General features: G+C 35.4%; 1 protein-coding gene across 1 annotated transcript in view; it reads left to right on the forward strand.

Moving 5' to 3' along the window:
• The window catches only part of LOC145285959 (mitochondrial pyruvate carrier 2-like), a 33,352-nt gene that overhangs the window by 4,647 nt on the left and 5,398 nt on the right, over positions 1-23,307 (forward strand). The window contains exons 2-4 of the mRNA XM_080134484.1: positions 15,669-15,709; positions 20,526-20,610; positions 22,989-23,100. Of these exons, the coding sequence (XP_079990610.1) occupies positions 15,669-15,709; positions 20,526-20,610; positions 22,989-23,100 (238 nt within the window). The remainder of the gene's footprint in view (positions 1-15,668; positions 15,710-20,525; positions 20,611-22,988; positions 23,101-23,307) is intronic.

Genomic DNA, 23,307 nt, shown 5'->3' on the forward strand with positions numbered 1-23,307 from the left:
ACATTCAAGTGACTGTCGTTGAATTGTTATGGACTTCCATTTCTTGTAATAAATAATTTTACCAAGAATTTTTCATAAGTTTTGGTTTCGGTTTCGATTATAATTGATGGTACTTAAGTCATATTGTTTTTATAAATACTTTTATCAAGAATTCTTCATAAGTTTTGGTTTCAGTTTCAATTATAGCTGAAGGAACTGAAGTTATATAAATATATTTCGAATCTCGCTAGATTCAGCCACTCCGATGAGTCGTAGACGACGAAACACGTGTCAGTGGATAATTATATTTTAAAACTAATATATATATATACATATATAGTAAGTTATAAAATATATATGGCGATTAAGCTACACTGAATATTCCGCGTTTCATCCACTCTAGGACTCTTCAGGCTTATGCGCGAATTTTGTGGTTATTTGTCGTTTTTATATACGCATCTTCTATAGAGATTTTAGTTAACCAATCAGCTTTCTAGTATCCACCGCGCCCTTCCTATCAGCCAATGAGCATGCACTTATCGGACAAAGGCCTATTTGACCTCTGGTTGACCTGTTCCTTTGTGTGTGCTCTATTTAGCCTGGATATCTAGTTTCTTGATCTGCTTTAAATCTAGGTTAGTGTTTTTTTTTTTCGTTAGTTTATATATAAATATATATATATGTACATACATATATGCACATATATATATACATATATATATATACCCATACATATATGTGTGATTGTTTATGTATATTCATGTTTATTTAATTTATTTATTTGTTTATTTTCTATTGTTTTTTTAGTTTTAAAACTATTTTGTATCGCTATCCTAGAGTAAATTTTATCTTGTGAACACAGTTGTTTGCTATTTCTCTTCTACAGTTTAATAGATGTTGGGGTTCTTTAAAGTACAGGATAGCAAATTTTTCATGAAGGCATAATCTACATGGGTCGTCTAGGTCCCTACACGTAGTAGCTTGTCATTATTTTCCATTCGACTACTGGCGAATGCCCGCTTTCCTTGAGTTCCCAGTTCTAGCGTTGTTTTCATACGGTGTTTTTTATTGTTGAATGTACTTTTGTGGTCATAATATCGAGTTTTGAAATCTAAGGAAGTCATACCTACATAATATTTCTTGTTATTCGGGTTTTCTTTTGCAAATATTGTGGCCTGGTAAACTACACTTTTGGTTAGACATTTATTTTGAAGTGGGCAAAGTGTGCGGTGTCTACAGTTGCATTTACCTTGTTCGTTATTAGTATTTTTATTTATAGTGTGGTTGTTCTTGTCCGGGGTTGGTTTATAATAATAATAATAATTATTATTATTATTATTATTATTATTATTATTATTTCTGCTAGTGTTAGTTTTATTTTTGTCATGGTGTCTACTTTTTTTATTGTTTATTTTGTTGTTTACATTGTTTTTATTTAATATTTTATTATTATGTGCTTTAATTATCATCTTTAAATTTTCGCAACAACTGTAGGATAACTTTAAGGTATTTTTATTGAAAATTTTGTGTAAGGGGTTGGTTGCGGGAAAGTGTTTTTCAATAAGATCTACAAATTTCTTGCCAAGTTTTGTTTTTAACATTTGATTGTATAGGGTTGTATACCAAATTATAGTTCTTTTTCTTCTATTTTTAATTTTATTATAGTTATTGGTGTTTTGTTGCTTATATTTGATATTGATATTTTTGTATCCACTATTTTTTAGGGTTGTTTCATACATATTGGTTGACCTGTTAAATGCATTTTCATCGCTTGAGTTATTACTGAGTGTACTTACGATCAAGTTAGGAATGTGTTTTATAATTGATGGTGGGTGATTGGACTTAGGGTTTACGCATATTGGAGTAGCGTTATCTTTTAAGTAGCGTACATATGTGTTTTTATCTAAATTTAACGTGACGTCCAGGAGTTTGTTATTTTTATGTTAGCTGATACGTCTGCTTTTAGGCCTAATTTTTTCATTTCCTTGTGTATGATTTTCTTAAAGTTATCTCCCTTGACTTTGTTGGAGTTTTTTATTATAGCTAGTCCGTCATCTCTATATAAGCCGATATCCCTAGTATCAAATATGCTTGTGAGGGTATATAGAATGAATAATCCCACAAGATCTGATGCACACACAAAGGAACAGGTCAACCAGAGGATAAATAGGCCTTTGTCCGATAAGTACATGCTCATTGGCTGATAGGAAGGGCGCGGTGGATACTAGAAAGCTGATTGGCTAACTAAAATCTCTATAGAAGATACGTATATAAAAACGACAAACAACCACAAAATTTGCGCATAAGTCTGAAGAGTCCTAGAGTGAATGAAACGCGGAATATTCAGTGTAGCTTAATCGCCATATACATTTTATAACTTACTAACTAGCTCTACCTACGTATTGAGCACTTTTGAAGTAAATACTTAAAGTTTAGCATAAATTTATACTTTCGCATATTAATTTTATGTGAGTAAATTAAGTAGTTATATATGAGTTTTGGTTTTGGTTTCGATTCAAGCTGTTGCACCCAAGTCATATGGATATATATATTTTTTTTTGTGCAATTGCAACTTAATAATATATAAAACTCGATAGAACATTAACTCTATAACAATATATACGACATCTGCAAGAATTAAAATATCATATTTCAGCGTACTTTACAACCGGGCTAGGTCGGGCGTCCCTATTAACTTCGATAAATACAGTTGCAATTTTAACAAAAGAGCTACAGTAATATCAGAGCGTCTCCATTTACGCTGAACATCTACAGAATGCCAACATCAATATATTACATATGAATGAGTCTCCTGTGCAATTTCCACAGGTCCCGCTAGTATTAATAATAATACGTTACTATATAAAAAATTGAATAATTGCAATCTGACCTTATCCCCCTCTCTCTTCCTCCCATTTCTTTTTCTATATTGCATAACCGCCTTCTTCTTCTTCTTCTTCTTCTTCTTCTTCTTATTATTATTATTATTATTATTATTATTATTTATTTATTTATTTATTTATGTATTTATTTATTTTTGGCTAATGTTAAAATCATATTACGCGGGAAATCTGGAGAAATACATTTAAAATAAGTAAGCGTGCAGTGCGTGCACTATCGACGTTTTTTTTTTTTTTTTTTTTTTTCAAAGGTGACATTATGCTTTAACGGAAGTGGGTTATTAAGTGAAAGACAGAATGGAGTTGCCCTGAAAAGTTGGGAGCACTTTTAGAAAAACTAGGTTGATATTTGCATTTGTTCCTTCGGTGCTTGCGCACTTTTGTTACCGCACTATTTTTTAATAGTTTTTTCAGGTTAAATTCAAGCTTCACGATATTATTATTATTATTATTATTATTATTATTATTATTACATTGTTTGGTGGAAGCACAGAATAGTTACAAAACACCCTCCCCTCCCCATGTTAAGAATGGCTTTCAAAATAATGTTATTATTTCAGCACGTTGGCAAAAGTGCGCAAGTACCGTTACTTCTTTTTAGCACACACTGTTTACTTTCGAAATTTTGATTCGCTCATGAAACCATGACCATTTTTTTTGGTAAATGTGTAGTTTAGCGGCGTAAATTAATTGACAGACAAAATTTATAAAAACTATTTATTTTATATAAAACACATTATTAGATCCAAAGGCTGAAATGAAACCAGAAAAAAATTCATTTTATTATTTTTTCATCATTTTTATTAGACTAAATATACGACATTCGATGCCGCCATATTGCCTTTTAAAATTTGGCCTTTCTAAGGGGTGACAGATTGATCTTTTTAAGGCCAAATTTGGCCTTTTTTACGCTTTTCATGGAACTCTTTTTGGCCACCGTATTTTTTTTGTAATGAAAGAGTGTAAAAAAAAAAAAAAAAAAAAAGGGCCAAATTTGGCCGTAGAAAGGTCAATCTGTCAAACTTAGCAAGGCCAAATTTTAAAAGCAATATGGTGGCTTCAAATGTCGTACTGTAGGGGAATAAATAAGAGCACCGGATTACCGGTGTAGGGTAAGGAGTGAGGTCCCTTGAAAAAAGAAGAGGAGAGTCCGTACACATGAGGCACGGACGCAAAAAGTTCTTCTCCTAAAAGACAATGTTGGACAGGCAGAGTACAACTCTAGAATACAGTCCTCACTCCTCCCGTAAACCCCACTATTGAAGTGAGTAATCTTTTTACCTTAATGTTCTGAATTGCAGTGTTGTCATGTTTTCATGTTTGTTAATAAATTCTTGTCGTTTATACTTGTTGTACGTTTAGTAATTATTAAAGCTGGTCGGTAGTTTTGGGACTGTGAAGAACCTAAACCCGTACCAACAAGTGCTATTTTAGGTACCGATTTTTTACAGGCGTTCGGTTTGGTGGTGGATATAACAGGCCAGTGTCTGAAAGATCCAGAAACGCATCTCACAGCGTGTCGGGTAGTTAGGACTGGTACTCCATTGTGTCCAGCAGTGGCACATGCAAACCAGGATAACGATTTTCTGAGTCTCTTGAAGGAATACCCTTCAATTTCAGTGCCTTCTTTCCATAGGGACGTTTTGCCACACTCCACCACACACTATATCGAAACAAATGGTCCGCCCGTTCATAGCAAAGCTAGGCGCTTAGCACCAGAAAAGGTAACAGCAGCCAAGGCTGAATTTCAGCAAATGATGAAGTTAGGCATAGTTCGCCCTTCAAAGAGCAAATGGGCTTCACCTCTTCATCTTGTCAACAAAGGTGTTAACACATGGCAGGCATGTGGGGACTACAGAGCACTGAATGCAGTCACTAAACCAGATAGATACCCAGTACCACATGTCCAGGACGTGACAGCAGTGGCTCAAAATAACCGTTTTTTTACAAAATTGAATTTAATTCGAGCATATCACCAAATACCGGTGAAGCCCGAACACATTCCTAAAACGGCTATCATCACCCCATTCGGGATGTTCGAGTTCATGCGAGTTCCTTTTGGGTTGCGGAATGCAGCACAAACATTCCAACGGTTCATAGACCAGGTGTTGTCAGATTTGCCATTCGTCTGTGCATATATTGACGATGTACTTATTGCTAGCCAAACTAGAAAGGAACACATCGGTCATGTGCGACAGGTCTTCGAACGTTTGAAGCAATATGAGATAGTCCTAAACCCATTAAAATGTGCTTTTGGTCAATCCGAAGTAATTTTTTTAGGACACCATATTTCAGAGGGGGGAATATCCCCATCACCAGAGATGGTCAAGTCCATTCAAAATTTCACTATCCCTGCCACAATGAGGCAGCTGCGTCAATTCTTGGGGCTGATAAACTTTTATCGTAGGTTCTTACCTCACTGTGCACAAGTACTTTTACCATTGACAAGTTTGTTGACAAATGTGAGGAAGTGTGACATTGTATTTTCAGAGCACGCGGTAGAAGCATTCAACAAGATCAAGGCTATGTTGCAGGAGACTGCAAAATTGTCTCACATCCAACCCAACCAGGAGCTGTGCCTAGCAGTGGATGCATCCGCAATCGGAATTGGAGCGGTCCTACAACAAAAATGCGATGTGGACTGGAAACCCATTTCCTTTTTCTCAAAAAAATTAACAGAGACTGAGAAACGCTATAGTACATTTTCCAGAGAGCTGTTAACTGCATTCTCCGCGATACGCCATTTTCGGCAGCTCTTGGAAGGTCAGCAGTTCCATATCCTCACAGACCACAAACCCCTGTTAGGCGCTTTACAGTCTTCCTCGGACAAATATTCTCCCAGAGAGATTCGCCAGATGGATTATATCCTTCAATTGACATCGGATATCCGACACATCAAGGGAGCAAACAACATCCCAGCAGACACCTTATCGCGGGGAATTAATTCCTTCCTGTTGCAGCCGGCAATTGACGTCGACACCTTGTCTAAAGAACAACAGAAGGATGAACATTTACAAAATCTCCTGCAGAATAATCCAACTTCATTGAACCTAGTGACAATTACCAACCCTACCAGCCACACAAAAGTTGTGTGTGACACAAGCACAAACAAACTGCGACCATACGTTCCAGCATCGCTACGCAAAGACATATTTAAGGCAGTACACGGTCTATTGCATCCAGGGGCCAATGCCTCTGTAAGGCTACTAACAGACCGACATGTCTGGCCGCGAATAAAAGCTGATACAAGAGCGTGGGCGAAAACGTGTGTGGAGTGTCAAAAAGCCAAGGTCGGTCGTCACACGCGGGCTCCTCTAGGCACGTTTCCAGTTCCAGATGAGAGATTTCAGCACATTCATATCGACATCACCGGACCATTTCCGACATGTGAAGGTCAGTGCTATCTGCTGACATGTATCGACAGATTCTCACGATGGTTTGAAGCTCTACCGATGCCAGACATGACGGCATACACAACTGCCAGGACATTCCTTGCTGGCTGGGTGGCCAGATTCGGTGTACCACAAAATGTTACATCAGACAGAGGTCGACAGTTTGAGTCAGACCTTTTTCATAAACTTGCAAAACTTTTGGGCACCAAGAGTATACACACCACGGCTGATCACCCCCAGGCAAACGGCATGGTCGAGCGACTACATCGCAGTCTGAAAGCCTCCTTACGGGCACAGCTTACGGACAATACAAGGTGGTTAGAACATCTGCCACTAATATTGTTGGGACTGCGGACAACGGTGAAAAGAGTTTTGACAAGCTTCTGGGCTTGACCATTACTCCTGATCTTAAATGGAACACGTATATCAAATCTGTTGCCAAGGCCGCTGGAAAAATGGTGGGATCTTTCTATCGATCCAGTAGATATCTCACTGCTGATGCTATTCTCTATCTATATAAGAGCCAGGTACGTCCAAGGATGGAATACTGTTGCCACATCTGGGCAGGAGCTGCTAGAAAGGACTTGTCCTGCCTTGATAGAGTTCAAAATAGACTTCGTAGCCTCGTAGGAGATGTCCTTTTCTCCTCCTTGCAACCTCTATCTCACAGAAGAGATGTTGCGAGTTTGTCTCTGATGTATCGTTATTTTCATGGAAAGTGTTCAACTGAGCTTCAATCTATGGTCCCCCCTCGCCAAACTTTCACAAGAAACACTCGTCTAGCTGTAAACACTATCAATAATTTCCCCCACTCTTTATCTGTGCCTAAACCTAAACGTAGATTCCATGAACAAAGCTTCTTTCTTAGAACTGCACGCCTGTGGAATTGTCTTCCATTTTCCTGCTTTCCGGCTGACTACAATATGGTTGTGTTCAAGTCTAAAGTAAATAAGTTCTTGATGAGCCGTTCCATATAAGTTATCAAATTTACCAAATTTTCATTACTAATGATTACTATATTGTCCAATTTCTACTGTACACTCTTTAACCCTTATCCTTGAGTGGCCTCTGGGCCTTGATAATGTGGTGATGCCTATGTAAAAAAAAAAAAAAAAAAAGATATGGAGTGCTCAGCAGCGGAGGCTCTATATGGAACCACATTGCGGTTGCCAGCACAATATTTTTTTGAAGCACCAAAAAAAGTTATGGACATGACAGCGTTTGTCGACCGGCTAACAACAAAAATGGCCAAGATGGCATATTCTCCCTCAGGCTCGAATAGGAACATGGTCCCATATGTACCTAAGGGTTTAGAGACTTGCATGCACGTCTTTATCCGTGATACGGAAAGGAGGCATTCCCTGCAACCGCCATATCGTGGCCCCTTTAAGGTTGTGGAGAGACAAAATAAGTTTTTCAAGGTGCTTATCAAGAATGAGGAACAAAACATTTCGGTAGACAGGTTAAAACCCGCAGCACTGGAAGAGACATACCTGAAAGTATCACCCCCAAACGCCATGCCGGTAGATATGACGCTTCAGAAAGTAGAAAAGAAAAAGACACGGTCAGGTAGACATGTCAGATGGCCAGCACATTTAAAAAATTTTGTGACGGTTTAAATAAAATTAAAAATGTTGCCCATTTATTTCAGGTACTCTGTATTTGGGGGGGGAGTACTGTAGGGGAATAAATAAGAGCACCGGATTACCGGTGTAGGGTAAGGAGTGAGGTCCCTTGAAAAAAGAAGAGGAGAGTCCGTACACATGAGGCACGGACGCAAAAAGTCCTTCTCCTAAAAGACAATGTTGGACAGGCAGAGTACAACTCTAGAATACCGTCCTCACTCCTCCCGTAAACCCCACTATTGAAGTGAGTAATCTTTTTACCTTAATGTTCTGAATTGCAGTGTTGTCATGTTTTCATGTTTGTTAATAAATTCTTGTCGTTTATACTTGTTGTACGTTTAGTAATTATTAAAGCTGGTCGGTAGTTTTGGGACTTGGAAGAACCTAAACCCGTACCAACAGTACATGTAGTCTAATAAAAATGATGAAAAATAATAAAAATGATTTTTTTTTTTTGTTTTATTTCAGCCTGTGGGTCTTATAATGTGTTTATATAAAAATAAATAGTTTTTATAATTATTTGTCTAATAATTTACCTTTTTTAAAATGTTAAAAATGTGTTCTTCTCTATTACTACGTATTAATAAATTCATAAAATGTTTGTCATGTCATAATCGTAAAAAAAATGCCTTTTTGCCTTAAATAATCAATTTCTGTTACGGTGATATCTTACACGCCACCTCGCGTGACCTCTGAGTCTTGATAAATGGTGACTGTCTCTAAAAAAAGAAAAAATGACTGGAGACCATGCGGTGTCTGTAGCATGCTAAACGTAGTTACAATACCCAACAGATACTGAATACCGTATATTCATGATTTTTGGTCACCCCTATCTAAAGCTGCTATTGTGGTAAATCAGTCATCGAATTGAATGGATGCTAAAACTCAAATGGCTTTTATTTTTTACCCTCTTTCTTTCTCTGGTTCGTTTTGATACACTCTCTTTGCAACAAATTTTTATAAATTTAAATATGTTATCGACATAATAAAATTAAATTTAATGTTATTATGTCATAGGCATAATAAAATTAAATTTAATGTTATTATGTTATCGGCATAATAAAATTAAATTTAATGTTATTATGTTATCGACATAATAAAATTAAATTTAATGTTATTATGTCATAGGCATAATAAAATTAAATTTAATGTTATTATGTCATAGGCATAATAAAATTAAATTTAATGTTATTATGTCATAGACATAATAAAATTTAATTTAATGTTATTATGTTATAGGCATAATAAAATTAAAATTAATGTTATTATGTCATAGACATAATAAAATTAATTTTAATGTTATTATGTCATAGACATAATAAAATTAAAATTAATGTCATTATGTTATAGACATAATAAAATTAATTTTAATGTTATTATGTCATAGACATAATAAAATTAAAATTAATGTTATTATGTCATAGACATAATAAAATTAAAATTAATGTTATTATGTCATAGACATAATAACATTAAAATAGATTTTATTATGTCATAGACATAATAAAATTAAAATTAATGTTATTATGTCATAGACATAATAAAATTAAAATTAATGTTATTATGTCATAGACATAATAAAATTAATTTTATTATGTCATATTATCACTTACATACTATTCCGTCCGAAAATTGAAGATGGTCAGGTGATGAGTGATCATTTTACATCAAATTTATATCAGAAAGTGATTCTTCACTCTAAAACCTAAAATATTTGATAAAAAATATAAAATAACAGAATTCTTTAGTCGCATGCATAAGTTTTTTACTGTTTTTTTTTTTATTTGTCTGTAAAAAATACCAAACCAAGTGATGCATATCAAAAGATCATCAATACTTCTGTTGCAGGGCCGGTCGTCCGGGGACAATCGACCCAACAACTAACAAGGTAGACACAGGCAAAAAATAAACAGAACAAAAAAGGCAAAGAAGAATGACAGACACAGGTTGTTTGGTTAAAGACGAGGATTCGCCGTTTATTTGCAAAAGAAGTGAAAAATCGTATGATCTGGATGCTGGTCGCCTGGAAGGTTGCACATCACTGGAGGTTAAGGTCTGGAGATCTGGAAAAGGTACTCTAGATGTAGCGTGGTTCAGGATTTCTCGCTGGGTCTGGAATGATCAGCTGGTTGTCAGGGTGATCCGGAATGGACAGTGGACACTGAGAAAGCGGGGGGGGGGTCAGTGTTAAGAAACGGACGACACTGAGAACGTAGGGGTCAGTGTTAAGGAACGGACGACACTGGGAATGGAGGATCAGTGTTAAGGAACGGACGGCACTAAGAACGGAGGATCAGTGTTAAGAAATGGACGACACTAAGAATGGAGGATCAGTGTTAAGGAATGGACGGTCGGTAGGGAGCCAGGTGCAAGCGAGGTTGCAGACTGAAGGAACAAGGTGCGAGCGAAGTAACAGGTTGGAAGAGCGAAGTGTAGGTGCGGTTGCAGAAAATCTGCAGGAGAAAGCTGGAGGCGCTGGAGTGAGCTGAAGGCACCAAGGGCTGGAAGGTTGTGGGAATGCGCAGAAAGCCACTGGAGACTTGGAGTGAAGTTCGCTGCTGATGGGTCTCAGGAGGCAAGCATTAGTGAAAAAACTTATTAGCCCTAATAAGAGCTAGTTGTTTAGCCCTGATAAGGGCTGTTTGAACTGCTGCTGAGATGGCTGCTGTCGCTGATGGAATCCTTCAGCTGGTGGATTCAGTTAACGTGACTGGCTGAGACTGGCGCCCGGCCAATACTGCCTGGTTGGTCCAAGGCTGGCTGTATTCATTTGGCCAGCGTGATGTTAGAGGCGTCGCTCCCAATAAGACAAACAAACGACTCTAATTAATTCTAGAACGAAATTTATGCAATCAAAAGTAGCTTGGGAGTTTGTTGATTCCATTCAAATTAATTTCGTCTAAAAGTAAAAATCAACTGCCTGAATTATTAGCGTTTTTGTTTGATATATTTGAATTCCAACATATGTAGAAAAGTCAAGGATTAAAAGAAAGGGAACGTGAATGTGTTCACTGAACCTGGATATTGTTCATACGTTAGTTCACGTTAGCCAATCACGTCCTTTGTTTAAGGTAAGGGAAGGTATGACGTGACTGTCTTGAGGAGCGATACTGCTTCCCATTGGGAAGTTAAAATTCCCTAAAACCCTGAGTAAGACCGGGTAAATATGCTGAGATTGTCTGTTAAACATTAATTGAATCCCGGACAGCAGGTGGCCTATAAAAAGGGACAAGTTTATTGTGTTTGGTAAAGAAACAGACAGATATTTTTAATGTTTGGAACAATGACAGAAACAAATTTTTTTTATTGTTTAAAACAATGACAGGAAATGTCAGAATAAGGAGCAATGACATTCGTTTGGCCTGAGGAAGACCGGCTCAGACGTTCTGGGTTTCTGAGTCGAGAAATTGACATGGTTTGACCCTTTGAGGTCGTGTGAAAAGGATTTCATTTTGGTCACAGATTTACAAAACTGCGGACAAATTGCTGAAATACACACACACAAAATGTATCTGGGGATTTCCCAGAAAACGTCTCGGAGCCTGATTGGTTTAGCAAATCACCAGACCCACCCCGTCACCTTATTATAAGAACCAATACCCGGGTCGAAATAGACAGATTGAAGCCAAATCTTGAGAGAAACACACATTCCCGGAGAACGCCCCCTCTCCATCCATCCTGACCGTCATCGTGAGGACGAAGAATAAGATTTTTGGAGAATCTTGATATTTTCTGATGTAATTGAACTGAACGTTGTATATATGTAAAAACTTGAATTTCATGAAATTAACTTTTTTCGCAGTTTGTCTTTCTTTTTCTGTCGTGCATGCAGAGCTATTTGCTTTTCAGCAGAAATCAACACGGAGCTGAGACGCTGAGAACCCATGTGATGACCTCCCGACAGAATAGACGATCATGACCAATAGTTTCGAGGAGGCCAGAGGTCAATTGCTGATCTGAGCGGGAAACCCCTTTCACAAAGACGAAGAGAACAGTGAGGCGAACAAAGAAAGAAAAAATGAAGGCGGTGATTTTGAAACCGCGACACTTCCTTATCATGGGTATTTCTACTTTTACCAATGGCAGATTGACAAAATATAGTAAAACTGATTTTTATTTTTCATTTGATAATTTTATTCCTATTTTTACTGTAGATACTTATCTTTGCCTGATATGCAAGAATATCAAAGAGTTTGGAATTGCATTTTTCACCTGTGGAACTGCGATTTTCATCTGTGTCCAGAACTGTATAAGCACCATTGCTTAAGTTACAAATTGTTTAACTTGTAGTTAAAAGGACTTTAATGGTCTGTATAAAATTAGGAGTTATCTCCCTTGGTCTGTGATACTATCGAGCCCTCCCTCCACTTCATGTTAAGAAATAAAGAAAGAGAAAAAAAACTGACAAAATAGAGGAAATAAGTTGATCAGCAAAACAAAGATTATAGGAAACAAAGTAGAAATACAATAGGGAAGAAGTTGTTCACCAAGGTACACAAAGGCAGATAAAATAGGATTGTTAATCAAGGTATGAAAGGTGATTGTTGTCAAGTAAAACGAGTTATCTCCCCTTGACTGGGATTACTTCCACCATGACTATTGCCTGCAACCTCCCACCACACAATCACGTGGTATATCGTAGTAGCAAAAACTACTATTCCTTCTTAGTGTTAATAAAGCTTCTGTTACGTCCTCACGTGTGTCTCTCTCTTCTCTCCATGTTATCACTAACCCTTTACTAATACAGGCCACATAATATAACAATTGGGACAAGGAACATGACATAGATATTATTATATTTAGAGTTAGTTGAGTGCAGTTTTTAGTTTGGGACAGTTGAATGCAGGTTGTAGCTTGGAGCAGATCAAGATAAGCGGACTTTAACGGACGAATACGGCCTTGACAGAAAACTAAAATATGAAGATAACGTTCAGAGAGTCGTTTTCTGCAATCGTGTTACACAAGCACCCAGAGTATCAACTGATAACTCCGGAATATGCTGAAGTTTGTGTTTTTCTTTTGTTTCTCTAGGGTTGTTTCATTTTTTTTTTTTTTTTACTTATGAACTCATCTTCGGCAGCCAACATGAGACATGACGACATGGTCAGAACAGGAATGGAAGCTAGAGGAGAAAACCATAAAAGCTTGTTGTTAAGTGTTGGTGGTAGTGTTGGTGATGGTGGGAGGGAGCGGGTGGTTCTAGCACAGGTGGCTAAAGATGAAATTTCATGAATTACTGTAATGTGTGGTAGCCATTCGACTTTTAAACAACAATTAAAAAAGTGAAGGTTAATTGTGTCAACGATATGTCCACAACAACATTTGCCATTGGCAAATTTTGATTTCAAGACAGATATATAGAAATGCCAGTCTGTAGCGTGAGTAATCGTCTAATAAGGTTCCTGTTTTTTTTTTAAGAAAAAATTGTGTGAATTGAATTGAAACAATGTTGGTCACAATTAGGATATACGAGGAGTGTGCAATAAGTAATGTCTTCCAGTTGTCTGATCTAGCTGAAATTTTGCATGTGCAATCATTTATATCTCTACGGGTTATGTGGCAAATTACAACTCTAAACTAATTGGGGTTTCTGTTTTACAGGTGTTTGAACTGAGTCAGGTGTGAAATGGAGCCTGTTGAATGTCGAGCAGTGATCCTGTTTTTGTATTTGAAAGGATGCACACCACAGGAGACTTTTGCTGAAATGAAAGAAACTTATGATGATAATGTCCCATCATATGACCTTGTAAAACGCTGGCATCGTGAATTCAAACATGACCGGAAGTCTGTGGAAACAGCTCCCAGACCTGGCCGCCCCCCCCTTCTGCCATTGATGAAGCATCTGTCCGTCAAGTTGAGGCTGCCATTTTGGAAGATCGGCACATTACTATTCGCCAAATAGCCCAAGATGTCAAGATTAGTACAGGGTCTGTGGAAACTATCATTCATGACCATTTGCATATGCATAAGGTGTCTGCCACATGGATTCCAAGGTTGCTCACACCATTCCAAAAGCGAGAACACATCGAGTTGAATGAATTTAGAGATGAGCCAAGAAGATGAGTCAAAATTTTTCAAAAGACTGATTACATAGGATGAAACCTGGGTCCATCACTATGATCCAGAGATCAAAGCCCAGTCAATGCAGTGGAAGCACTTGGACTCACCACCTCCAAAGAAGGCAAGGATGCAGCCCTCCGCTGACAAGGTCATGCTCACAGTCTTCTGGGACCAGGACGGAGTAGTGATGACAGATTTCCTGGCAAAGGGTACCACAATTACAGGAGCCTATTATGCTTTACTTTTGAGGAAATTAAGGGAAGCTATCAAAATCAAGAGGCAGGGCAAGATCAGAAAAGATACCCTCCTCCTGCAGGACAATGCTCCGCTCCACAACTTACATGTCACCAAATCAGAAGCACGTGGTTATGAAATCCTACCCCATCCTCCCTACTCTCCTGACCTTGCACCCTCTGACTTTCACCTCTTCCCAACCATGAAGTTGTTTTTGAAAGGAAAGCGTTTCCCAGATGATGCAGCCTTGATTTCTGAAGTCACATAATGGTTGGAGGACCAACCTGGGGTGTTCTACAAAAACGGTCTCCAGAGCTGCATCAAACGATGGGAGAAATGCATAACTCTGGGTGGTTCCTACACAGAGAAAGACTAATAAGAACTGTGCTAAGTTTCGTTGCTCTACTGCTATGGGAAGTGGGTCAGGGGCATTACTTATTGCACGCCCCTCATAGTGTTTTGGAGTGAAAGCGATGTTTAATTTCAAAATAGTTTCCAATGGGTAGCTATTCTGTACAAGTTCTGGAAATGAAAAAGAATTTTCAGTGGGTAGCTGTTCTGTACAGGTCCTGGACTTTATAATTTTGTAGGCAAAGAGTAAAGATCTTTGCCGTGCGGATATGAAAAAATAATGTGCGGAATGCTAAAAGGTTCAGTATTTTATGGAACAATTCAGGTTTCTGATTGGTTGCTAGCAGAATGTGGCTCCATTTCATTGGTCAGTTCCTGTTGCTAGCGTCTATAATTATACCCTTCTAATATTTTTTTTAATTATGCTCTTCCATTATATAAAAAATATTGCAGCATAGTGCACTCTGAGAAGCAAAAGATGTCATCCTATACATTCTGTCTTTCAGGTTGAACAGGAGGCCATTATCCTGTGACTCTCTGTAGCAACTAAAGATGAAGATTTTTTTTTTATGAAACTTGAATTGTATCCAGTCAACTTTCAACCGACAAAACAAAGTGTGAAGCCCAAATTTGTCAATGATATGTTCACAAAAATGTTTATGTTGTTGCTAAATTTCGATTTCAAGACAGATATAGAGAGATATCAGTCTGCAGTGAGTCATCGTTTAATAAGGTCCCTCTTTCTAAAGAGAGAATTGCGTGAATCCAAGTAAGATGATGTTGGTCGACATTAGGATATAGTACATCCAGAAAAGCAGAAGATATGTCGCCCCATACATGCGGTGTTTCAAAGTGAACAGAAGTCGGCTATCCTAACGGTGACCCTCTGCAGCAATTAAAGTTTAAATTATTTTGTTGTTTTTTTGAAACTTGAATTTTATTGTCATTTTCTTTTTTTTTTTTAGATTTCTTATCCCACATGGATTTCTGTACAAACTTCATTTTTTTTTTAATTTATTGAATTTTTGTATTTGTATATAATTTCAAAATAATTTAATTTTCGCAATATATTAAATATAAAAAAATTAAAAATTCATTTTCTTTCTTATTTTTTTTTTCATTCACAGGTCCTAAAACAATATTCTTTTGGGCCCCAACTTTCAAATGGGTAAGCATATCGTCTTTCGCTGCAGTGGTCATTTGTAGTTTATAATTTCAATTCTACCAATGATCAATTTCTCCCCTCACTCCACTTTTTGAAAATGATTACAATTTTTGGAATAAGTCCAGAATTCAATCTATTAAAAAAAAAATACAGAAAAATCTTTATGATGAACATTCTGTCACAGAATGAAAATGCCATATTCCAAAAATCACATAAATTGATCAAGTAGTTCTTTTTTAATAAAGAAAATCATTTTTTTTAATTATTTTTTGCAATTAATTGCAAATTACAAGGTTTACTTTGATTTCTATATACATTAGGTTGTTAAGGGGAGGTAACCAATGATGAATTTTAAATATGGTGAAGTGAGGTATAGTTCTCGCTTCTTTATAAAATTTGATTTTCTTAGTTAAAAAAAAAAACAATTGGAAAATGACATTTTTGTTCCATGACGAGCATTTTCCAATATTTTTTTTAATTAAATTGAATTTTGGACTTGCAGGCAATTTTGTAAATTTCTTTTCTTTCTTTTCTTTCTTACATGAAATACTGACTGTATTTAAAGATTTTATTAGACTTACGATCTTTCTCAAAATTGTCAGATCAAAATAACTAAAAATGGAAGTAGCCCTTTTTTTCTGATACACTTTTCAGATAGTGTGATCTACAGTGTCATTGAATACTATTTTATTAAATATTTTAATCATTTAACAGGAATGAAATTCTTCCCAAATTTGCCTATTTCTGGATTTTATGTTTTAATATGTAACAAATCACAAGAATTGATATTTTATCCCCCCCCCCAAGGCATTCATGGCAAGCACCCACCTAGCTACAGCCACATTATCAGCAATTTTTTACTCTCTATCCGTGCCTAAAACTGAATATAAATTCCATCAGTTTCATGAGCAGAGGGTTTTCCCAGAACGGATTGTCTATGGAACATAATACCACAAAGTTACTTCCCAACTGACTATCACAGTCATTTTCAAGTCCAACGTAAACAAGTTCTTGATGAGTTGTCTTCGAAAATAAATTAACTCCTATCCAATTTCCACCATTGCCTATCATCACGATGTTGTCTCACTTGACAATCATTGACCCTTATCCTTGAGTGGCCTCTGGGCTTTGATGAATGGTTGGCTGGTTGGTTGTTTTTGTTTTACGGCATATCAACCTTTTTCAGGTTATTTAATACCGAATCTAGTTATTTTGAGGAACGATTTTTAATGGAGTATATATATATTTTTTTAAGTCAGATTCTATTTAACCCATAGTTGGGACCCTAACAGGTACTACCACTCCGAGTCAGAGTGGACCTGGGAGCAATGGCAATTAAAGGGTGGCTCCACACTCCCCAAGGCCCGCAAGGTGGGACCTCACCATCGGATATAGTTTTAGGTCATATCCAGGACCGTTTTGATGAATGGTGACTCTATAGTATAAGAAAAATGTAAAATGGAACATTTTTGATGATTGGTGATACTGTGAAACTACAGTCGAGTTTTAAAGCTAAGTACATCTTATCATTTATTATTGATATATATAACATTAATTATTTTTAACCCACAGACGCTAGTGTCTCATGTTTACGCAATCATCAGAGTAGGAAGTGATAATTACTGTTGGTCAAAGAATCCAAACCTGGTCACAAAGTCACCTTTGATTCTGGAGGAAAGTATTCAACCCGTAGGTCAAGAATTATCACCAAAAAAAAAGTTTTATATATAACCAGCAGGAGTACCTGGCGTTGCCTGGGTGTGGAGAGGTTTTATCATAAGAGTATTGAGTAATTTAAAATACTGTTTCACTCAAAATACCCATGCGAGTGCAAAAAAAAAAAAAAAAAAAAAAAAAAGATTAGCCGCAGTAGCCAGTAACACTAAGAGGAAAAAGAGGTGAAAAAAAGGAAATGCTTTAGTCGTCTGACCCAGGGTGCACTTACGATGTTACTTGCCTTCAAAATAATGCCTTTAAAACGTACGTTAAGATCGCAAAGCAAGATTGACTTTGCAAAAAGGTCGACACAAAAACTGACCACTCCTTGCAAAGAACAGCCCAGTTGACAGTGAAAAAACTAATGTTTTTGACAAAATTTCTGATTATTTGTCATCCGGGAGTTCGATCTTTCCAACAATACCGATTTTGTCAGTGTTCGTTGTGTGTGTCAAAAATTTTTTGCCCGACATACGAATACACGCACACAGTTTTGCCTTTTATATATATATAGATAAAAGATGCTGAGGCAAGTGGGCAAATGCAGACAACTAATCAGGTAGTGTTCAACAGCAGATGCTGGAACATTGCATTACACTCAGATTGACAGCTAATTATAACTCTCTTAAAGAGCCCCAATCCTAGTTTAAGGGGCTCATAATAATACTTTTATAAATAAATATCAATTATTTTTACTTACAGACGCTAGTGTTTCATACTTACGCAATCATCAGTGTAGGAAGTGATAATTACTGCTGGTTGAAGGATTCAAACCCGGTCACAAAGTCAACCAGGAGGGAAATCTGTTTCCATAGGTCTCTTACAGGTGGGTGTACATAGATAATAATTACATAGAAGGTAACATAGAGTTTCAAGACCACTTATAGTGCCTTTCCTAGAGAATTTCATACTTATGATATAAATTTCATAAAAATATGGTATATTTGAAATTCTAAGAGAATTATCCCTTCATATACTTCTTCTCATACACACACACAAACGTATATATATATATATATATATATATATATATATATATATATATATATATATATATATATATTTAAATTGTAATTCAATGAATTTCAAAAAACTCTCATTGAAATGAAATGAAGTGGTTGAGTTTCATATCAAAGAATTTTTATTATTCTAAGCAAGACAAAGAATGCTTTAGAAAATTAATCTCCTTAACCTATAGGGTTTCGAGGTCTACCATCTCATCAGAGGAGAGAAAATAGTAGCAAATACTTATAAAGGTATGCACCCTATTTGCTAAAGTCAGTGAGACATGGAAAGTCAAAGTGAAAATAATACATTTATCAGAAGTCCTGTAGCAGGAGGATTTGTAGAAAAAGAATATTAAAGTTAAATTCTGCAGATTAAAATATACATTAAAATATATTCAAGTTAAGAATTTATTGTTTGAAACAAGAATGTATGGAGAAGAATGATATTTATTTCCTTAATCCATGAATTTTCAATACTGGCTCATATCATCAGAGGAAAATGAAATACAATTAGTAAAATGTTCAGTTATGAATAAACAAATATTTTGCTTTTCAGCACATACATTGAAAATGTTATTTAAAAGGTATTTAAATGGATATCATACAACCTGGGCAGTCCAATATCAGGATGAGTCTAATAGTTTCCGGAATATTTCTGCCAGGTCGGACGAGCAGTAATCAGAGGGGAAAATCAGAGATAATCGAGTAATTTGTTACATTTGAAGCATGTTCCAAATTTGAGGTAATATTCAGAATATGTGATAGTCACATATTGTGATTTCGAAGGGCATACGAAATGGTCATCGTCTTTGTCGGTGTTGAGGTTAACAGCAAATCCAGAATCATTGGAGGTATGGAGACATTGCATAAAATTGTAGATCAATATTCAATTTCATTGCATATATCTCCACCGATAATGACAATACGTATACTGATGTACAAATCTCCAGAGCTTCACACGTCAAATCGTATATGCAAATTTAGAATACGAGAATCCCCAAATTCAGCAGGTCTTGAACTGGTAAACATTCAGAAAAAGCTTTTTTCCAGTCTGATATCCACAAATATGGGCTTCTATATGATTTTTAGAGGAATTCACTTGATTTTTAATCTGTGATTTAACTCATTCATATATTTATAAATGGATAACAATGCAGCTACATTCCAAATTCTAAAGTTTTATGCATCTTATTTTTTATTTCTTTCAACATGTCACAAATTTCATATATTTTTTATATCAACTGTTTCGTTACATAGAACCAATCAGCTATTAGTATGTCAATACTGAATATATTCATCATAGACTCTTCAGAAAACAGGAATTTATTTATCTTATCATTGTTGGTTACGTTCCAGGTGACAATATGCCTTGTTTCAGGGGAAAATGAGTAAAATGTACATCCCTGTCTGTTTGATGATACATGTTATGTATCTGAACGTATGTTCAATTTATTGTATATAACAGGTATGCTTTTGGTATTAACTAACTCTCTTATACTCTCTGACACTCCTTCTCAGATGCCTGTTGTCATAGTAAACTTTTGTGAATTTAAAAGCGAATCATTTTATTTAATCCACTGGTCTGCAAAGTATTTAACAGTGCTTGTGTAGATTGGTGATATAATAAACAACACATTTCAGGTGAAAACATTATTATGTACTTATGTGTTATGCTGAAATTAGTATAAATTCCAAAAATTATGAAATATGATCCAATAGAAAATTAATTACAAGTAAAAATAGAAATCATCAAATTATCGAGTTTTATCATATGTTTTAATATGGAAGAGTAAGTAGGGTTTATCTCCCTTGACTTAAATTAAAAATCTGCCATTTTTTAAATACAATATCTCAGAGCGTAATTGTAAATGATATTTTGTTAAAAATACATTTTGCACATCTACTGGATCACTTTTCATAATTTTTTGAATTTATACGGTTTTCGACATATGACAGAACGTAATAATGTCTTCACCTGAAATGCGTTGGTTTGAAAGATCACAAATTTTAACTAATACAACAATACTTAGATGTACAATCAAGACGATTTATTTTCGATGTTTTTAACTTTTACCTTTTTTTCTTTTTCTTTTCAGTCCCTTGTGATTGCGGCAATTGGGGATCTTCAAAGACCTGCTGAAAAACTCAGTCCGACCCAATCTGCAGCCTTGTCAGGGACAGGTAAGAATCATCAGAATGTTGCCCCTGTTTTGTCGCACAAAGAAAGGACGCTGAGAAATGTTAGAAGCTCTGATTGGTTTAACTAGATCACGTGGTAGGAGAAAGGGCATGTTTGAAATAGTTAGACTTGATGGTTATAGTCAGCTAACATCTTCCCTAATTTTCTGCATGGTTGCTACTGGAACCGGTGAAGAGGTGAAACAGTCTCCTCACTTTTATAGTTCTTCAGTATTTGTATTTTGAAGCGATTTCTTTAAATGAAATATAAAAAAAAGACATTTTTGTAAAATATACAATAATAACCAAATTACACAGATAAAAATAACACAATCTTTGTTTGCATTTTTAATAACAAAATTATAAAAATAACAGATTTTGTTAGAGAAACGAGTCGTTCTTGTTGCGTAAAAGAAAGGAAGATGTATAGCAGACGAAATTGCAATAAATATAAGCAGGAGCAAATTTTCGCGGCTGGAGATTTTGAATGCACTTCCTTCCTGGCTTGCCCAATTAGAAGCCAGCTCTCAGTCACATGACCGAGTTTATAAAAGGTTAAACCGGCAACACACACACACACTCTCTCTCTCTGTCTCTCTCTCTCTCTCTTTCTTCCTAGATCTTAGACTGACAACAACTCCACATTGAATGGACCTGTCCCCCTCACCCAAACTTCTCTCTTGAGACTCAACAGAACTACACCCGGACTTTGGGCCTGGGGTTCAACTAAGACATGAATACAAACAAGCCAGCATGGCTATCTGCACACACGGACACACACATATTCATGCATTCTTCTCTCTTTTAACAGGCCTGTATAATCATCAACGTCTCTACACAGAAACTCTTTCCACAACTAACCCGTTTCCTTATTCTTACTTATAACGAAGATGGCCAATAATGCTGTTTATTAAATTTTAAAATAAGATTTCTCATCTTCTTTAATTTACAAACTCTACTCTTGTTATTCAAGAATCTTTTTAATTTCATTTTTTTTGTTGCTTATTGTTTTGTTTTTGAACGAGATATTTTTTTTTAAAGTCACCCCCCCCCTCAATTATATTTAAAAAATATTAAATTTTTTTTTCTTTTGGAGAGGTGGCAGGGACTTTTTTAAAACTATATCACCCTTAGTATTTTCTTTAATTTTCTATTTTTGAGCGATTTTCGAGACTTCCAAGATGTGATCCTCTCATGTTGGACATTTTTTTTTCTTGTTCTCACATAACACTTGACACTACTTGTTTTTTTTTTAACCTAATAGACGCTTTAAAATAAGTTAAACCGAAAAAAAAACTTATTGTGATAGGTAAAAAACGAACACGTAGAAAAATCGATTTTATTTTTTTTCTAACAACAGTAAACAAGTAAAAATAGTTTTTTTTTTTAAATATTATAGGGGAAGTGTAGTCTCTTTTAAAAACAATATCTCCTTCAAGAACGGCCATAAAATGTTTTCAATCTATATTTATTCAATAATAACCCAATTTTCTTCCCTAGCAAAAATGGATGAGCCTTCCATGGACAAGTCTTCCAATGACGAATTTTCCGTGGACGAGTCTTCCGGGCACCTATTTTTTTTTTTTTTTTTTTAAATTAGTGATTATTATTTTTACATTCTCAAGGTTTTTTTTATTGCCTTTCTATCAAGATATTTATTTTATTATATTTTAATATTATTTTTATGCATGGAAGAATTCGGTTCTTGTCCAGAATTCCCCCTATACAAAAAAAAAGAAGAAAAAATAAGAAAATTAAGAAAAATTCATTTTCTCAAAAAAAAAAAAAAAAAAAGAGTCACATACATTTCAATGATGACTTCAAAACTATTTATAAATTTTAAAAGTCATACATTTTCATATAATGACAACTTTCATTAATTTCAGAATTTCCTTAATTTTATTTTAATTCAATAAATATTCAGATAAATAATGGTTTACTTTGTGTGACTTTAGTGTATTTTTGTTGTTTTTAACTAAAAGGTACATGAAACTGACATTTTTTGGATTGGGTCTTTTTGAATGGTGTACCCTTGAAAGGAGTTCTTCAAAAATGAAAACATAAATTTGTCCCCCCCCCCAAAAAAAACAGTAATGCACAAGTGACAAACTTTTTTTTTTCAAAATTACTAGATTCAGCATTAAATAATCCTAAAAGGATTAATATGCCATAAAACAAAACAACCAACCATATATTTTAATGACTGAGTATTTTTAACTTTTTTTGTATGAATCAGAAACAAAAAATAATTTTATTTTTTTAAGAGTAACAAATTAAGTTTCAAAGGTTAATAAAAGAGATTTTAAAAAAATTGAATTAAAAAAAAAAATCATTGCTATTTATGTTGTAAGTACAATCTCCTTTGTCTATCTTTCTTGAAGGTTTCATCTGGTCTCGGTACTCCTTGGTAATCATCCCAAAAAACTACAGTCTCTTTGCTGTCAATATGTTTGTTGGACTAACTGGTCTTTACCAATTAAAGAGAATTATTGCGTAAGTAAAAACTATTGTTATCATTGTTTTCAAAGGCAACAGCGAGAAAACTAATAAAAATAATTTCATGAAAGGATTACATAAATTAGGTTTAACTATTTTACTAGAAAGAATGAATAGTGACTTAGTTGAAACCTTCAAAATAAATAATGGAATTTTTACTTCTGATTGGCTGAGTGCTGAAAATTCTAAAATTTCAGAATTCGA

This window comes from Euprymna scolopes, chromosome 10, assembly GCF_053919585.1.
Source record: "Euprymna scolopes isolate OS-2025 chromosome 10, ASM5391958v1, whole genome shotgun sequence".
NCBI lineage: Eukaryota > Metazoa > Mollusca > Cephalopoda > Sepiida > Sepiolidae > Euprymna > Euprymna scolopes.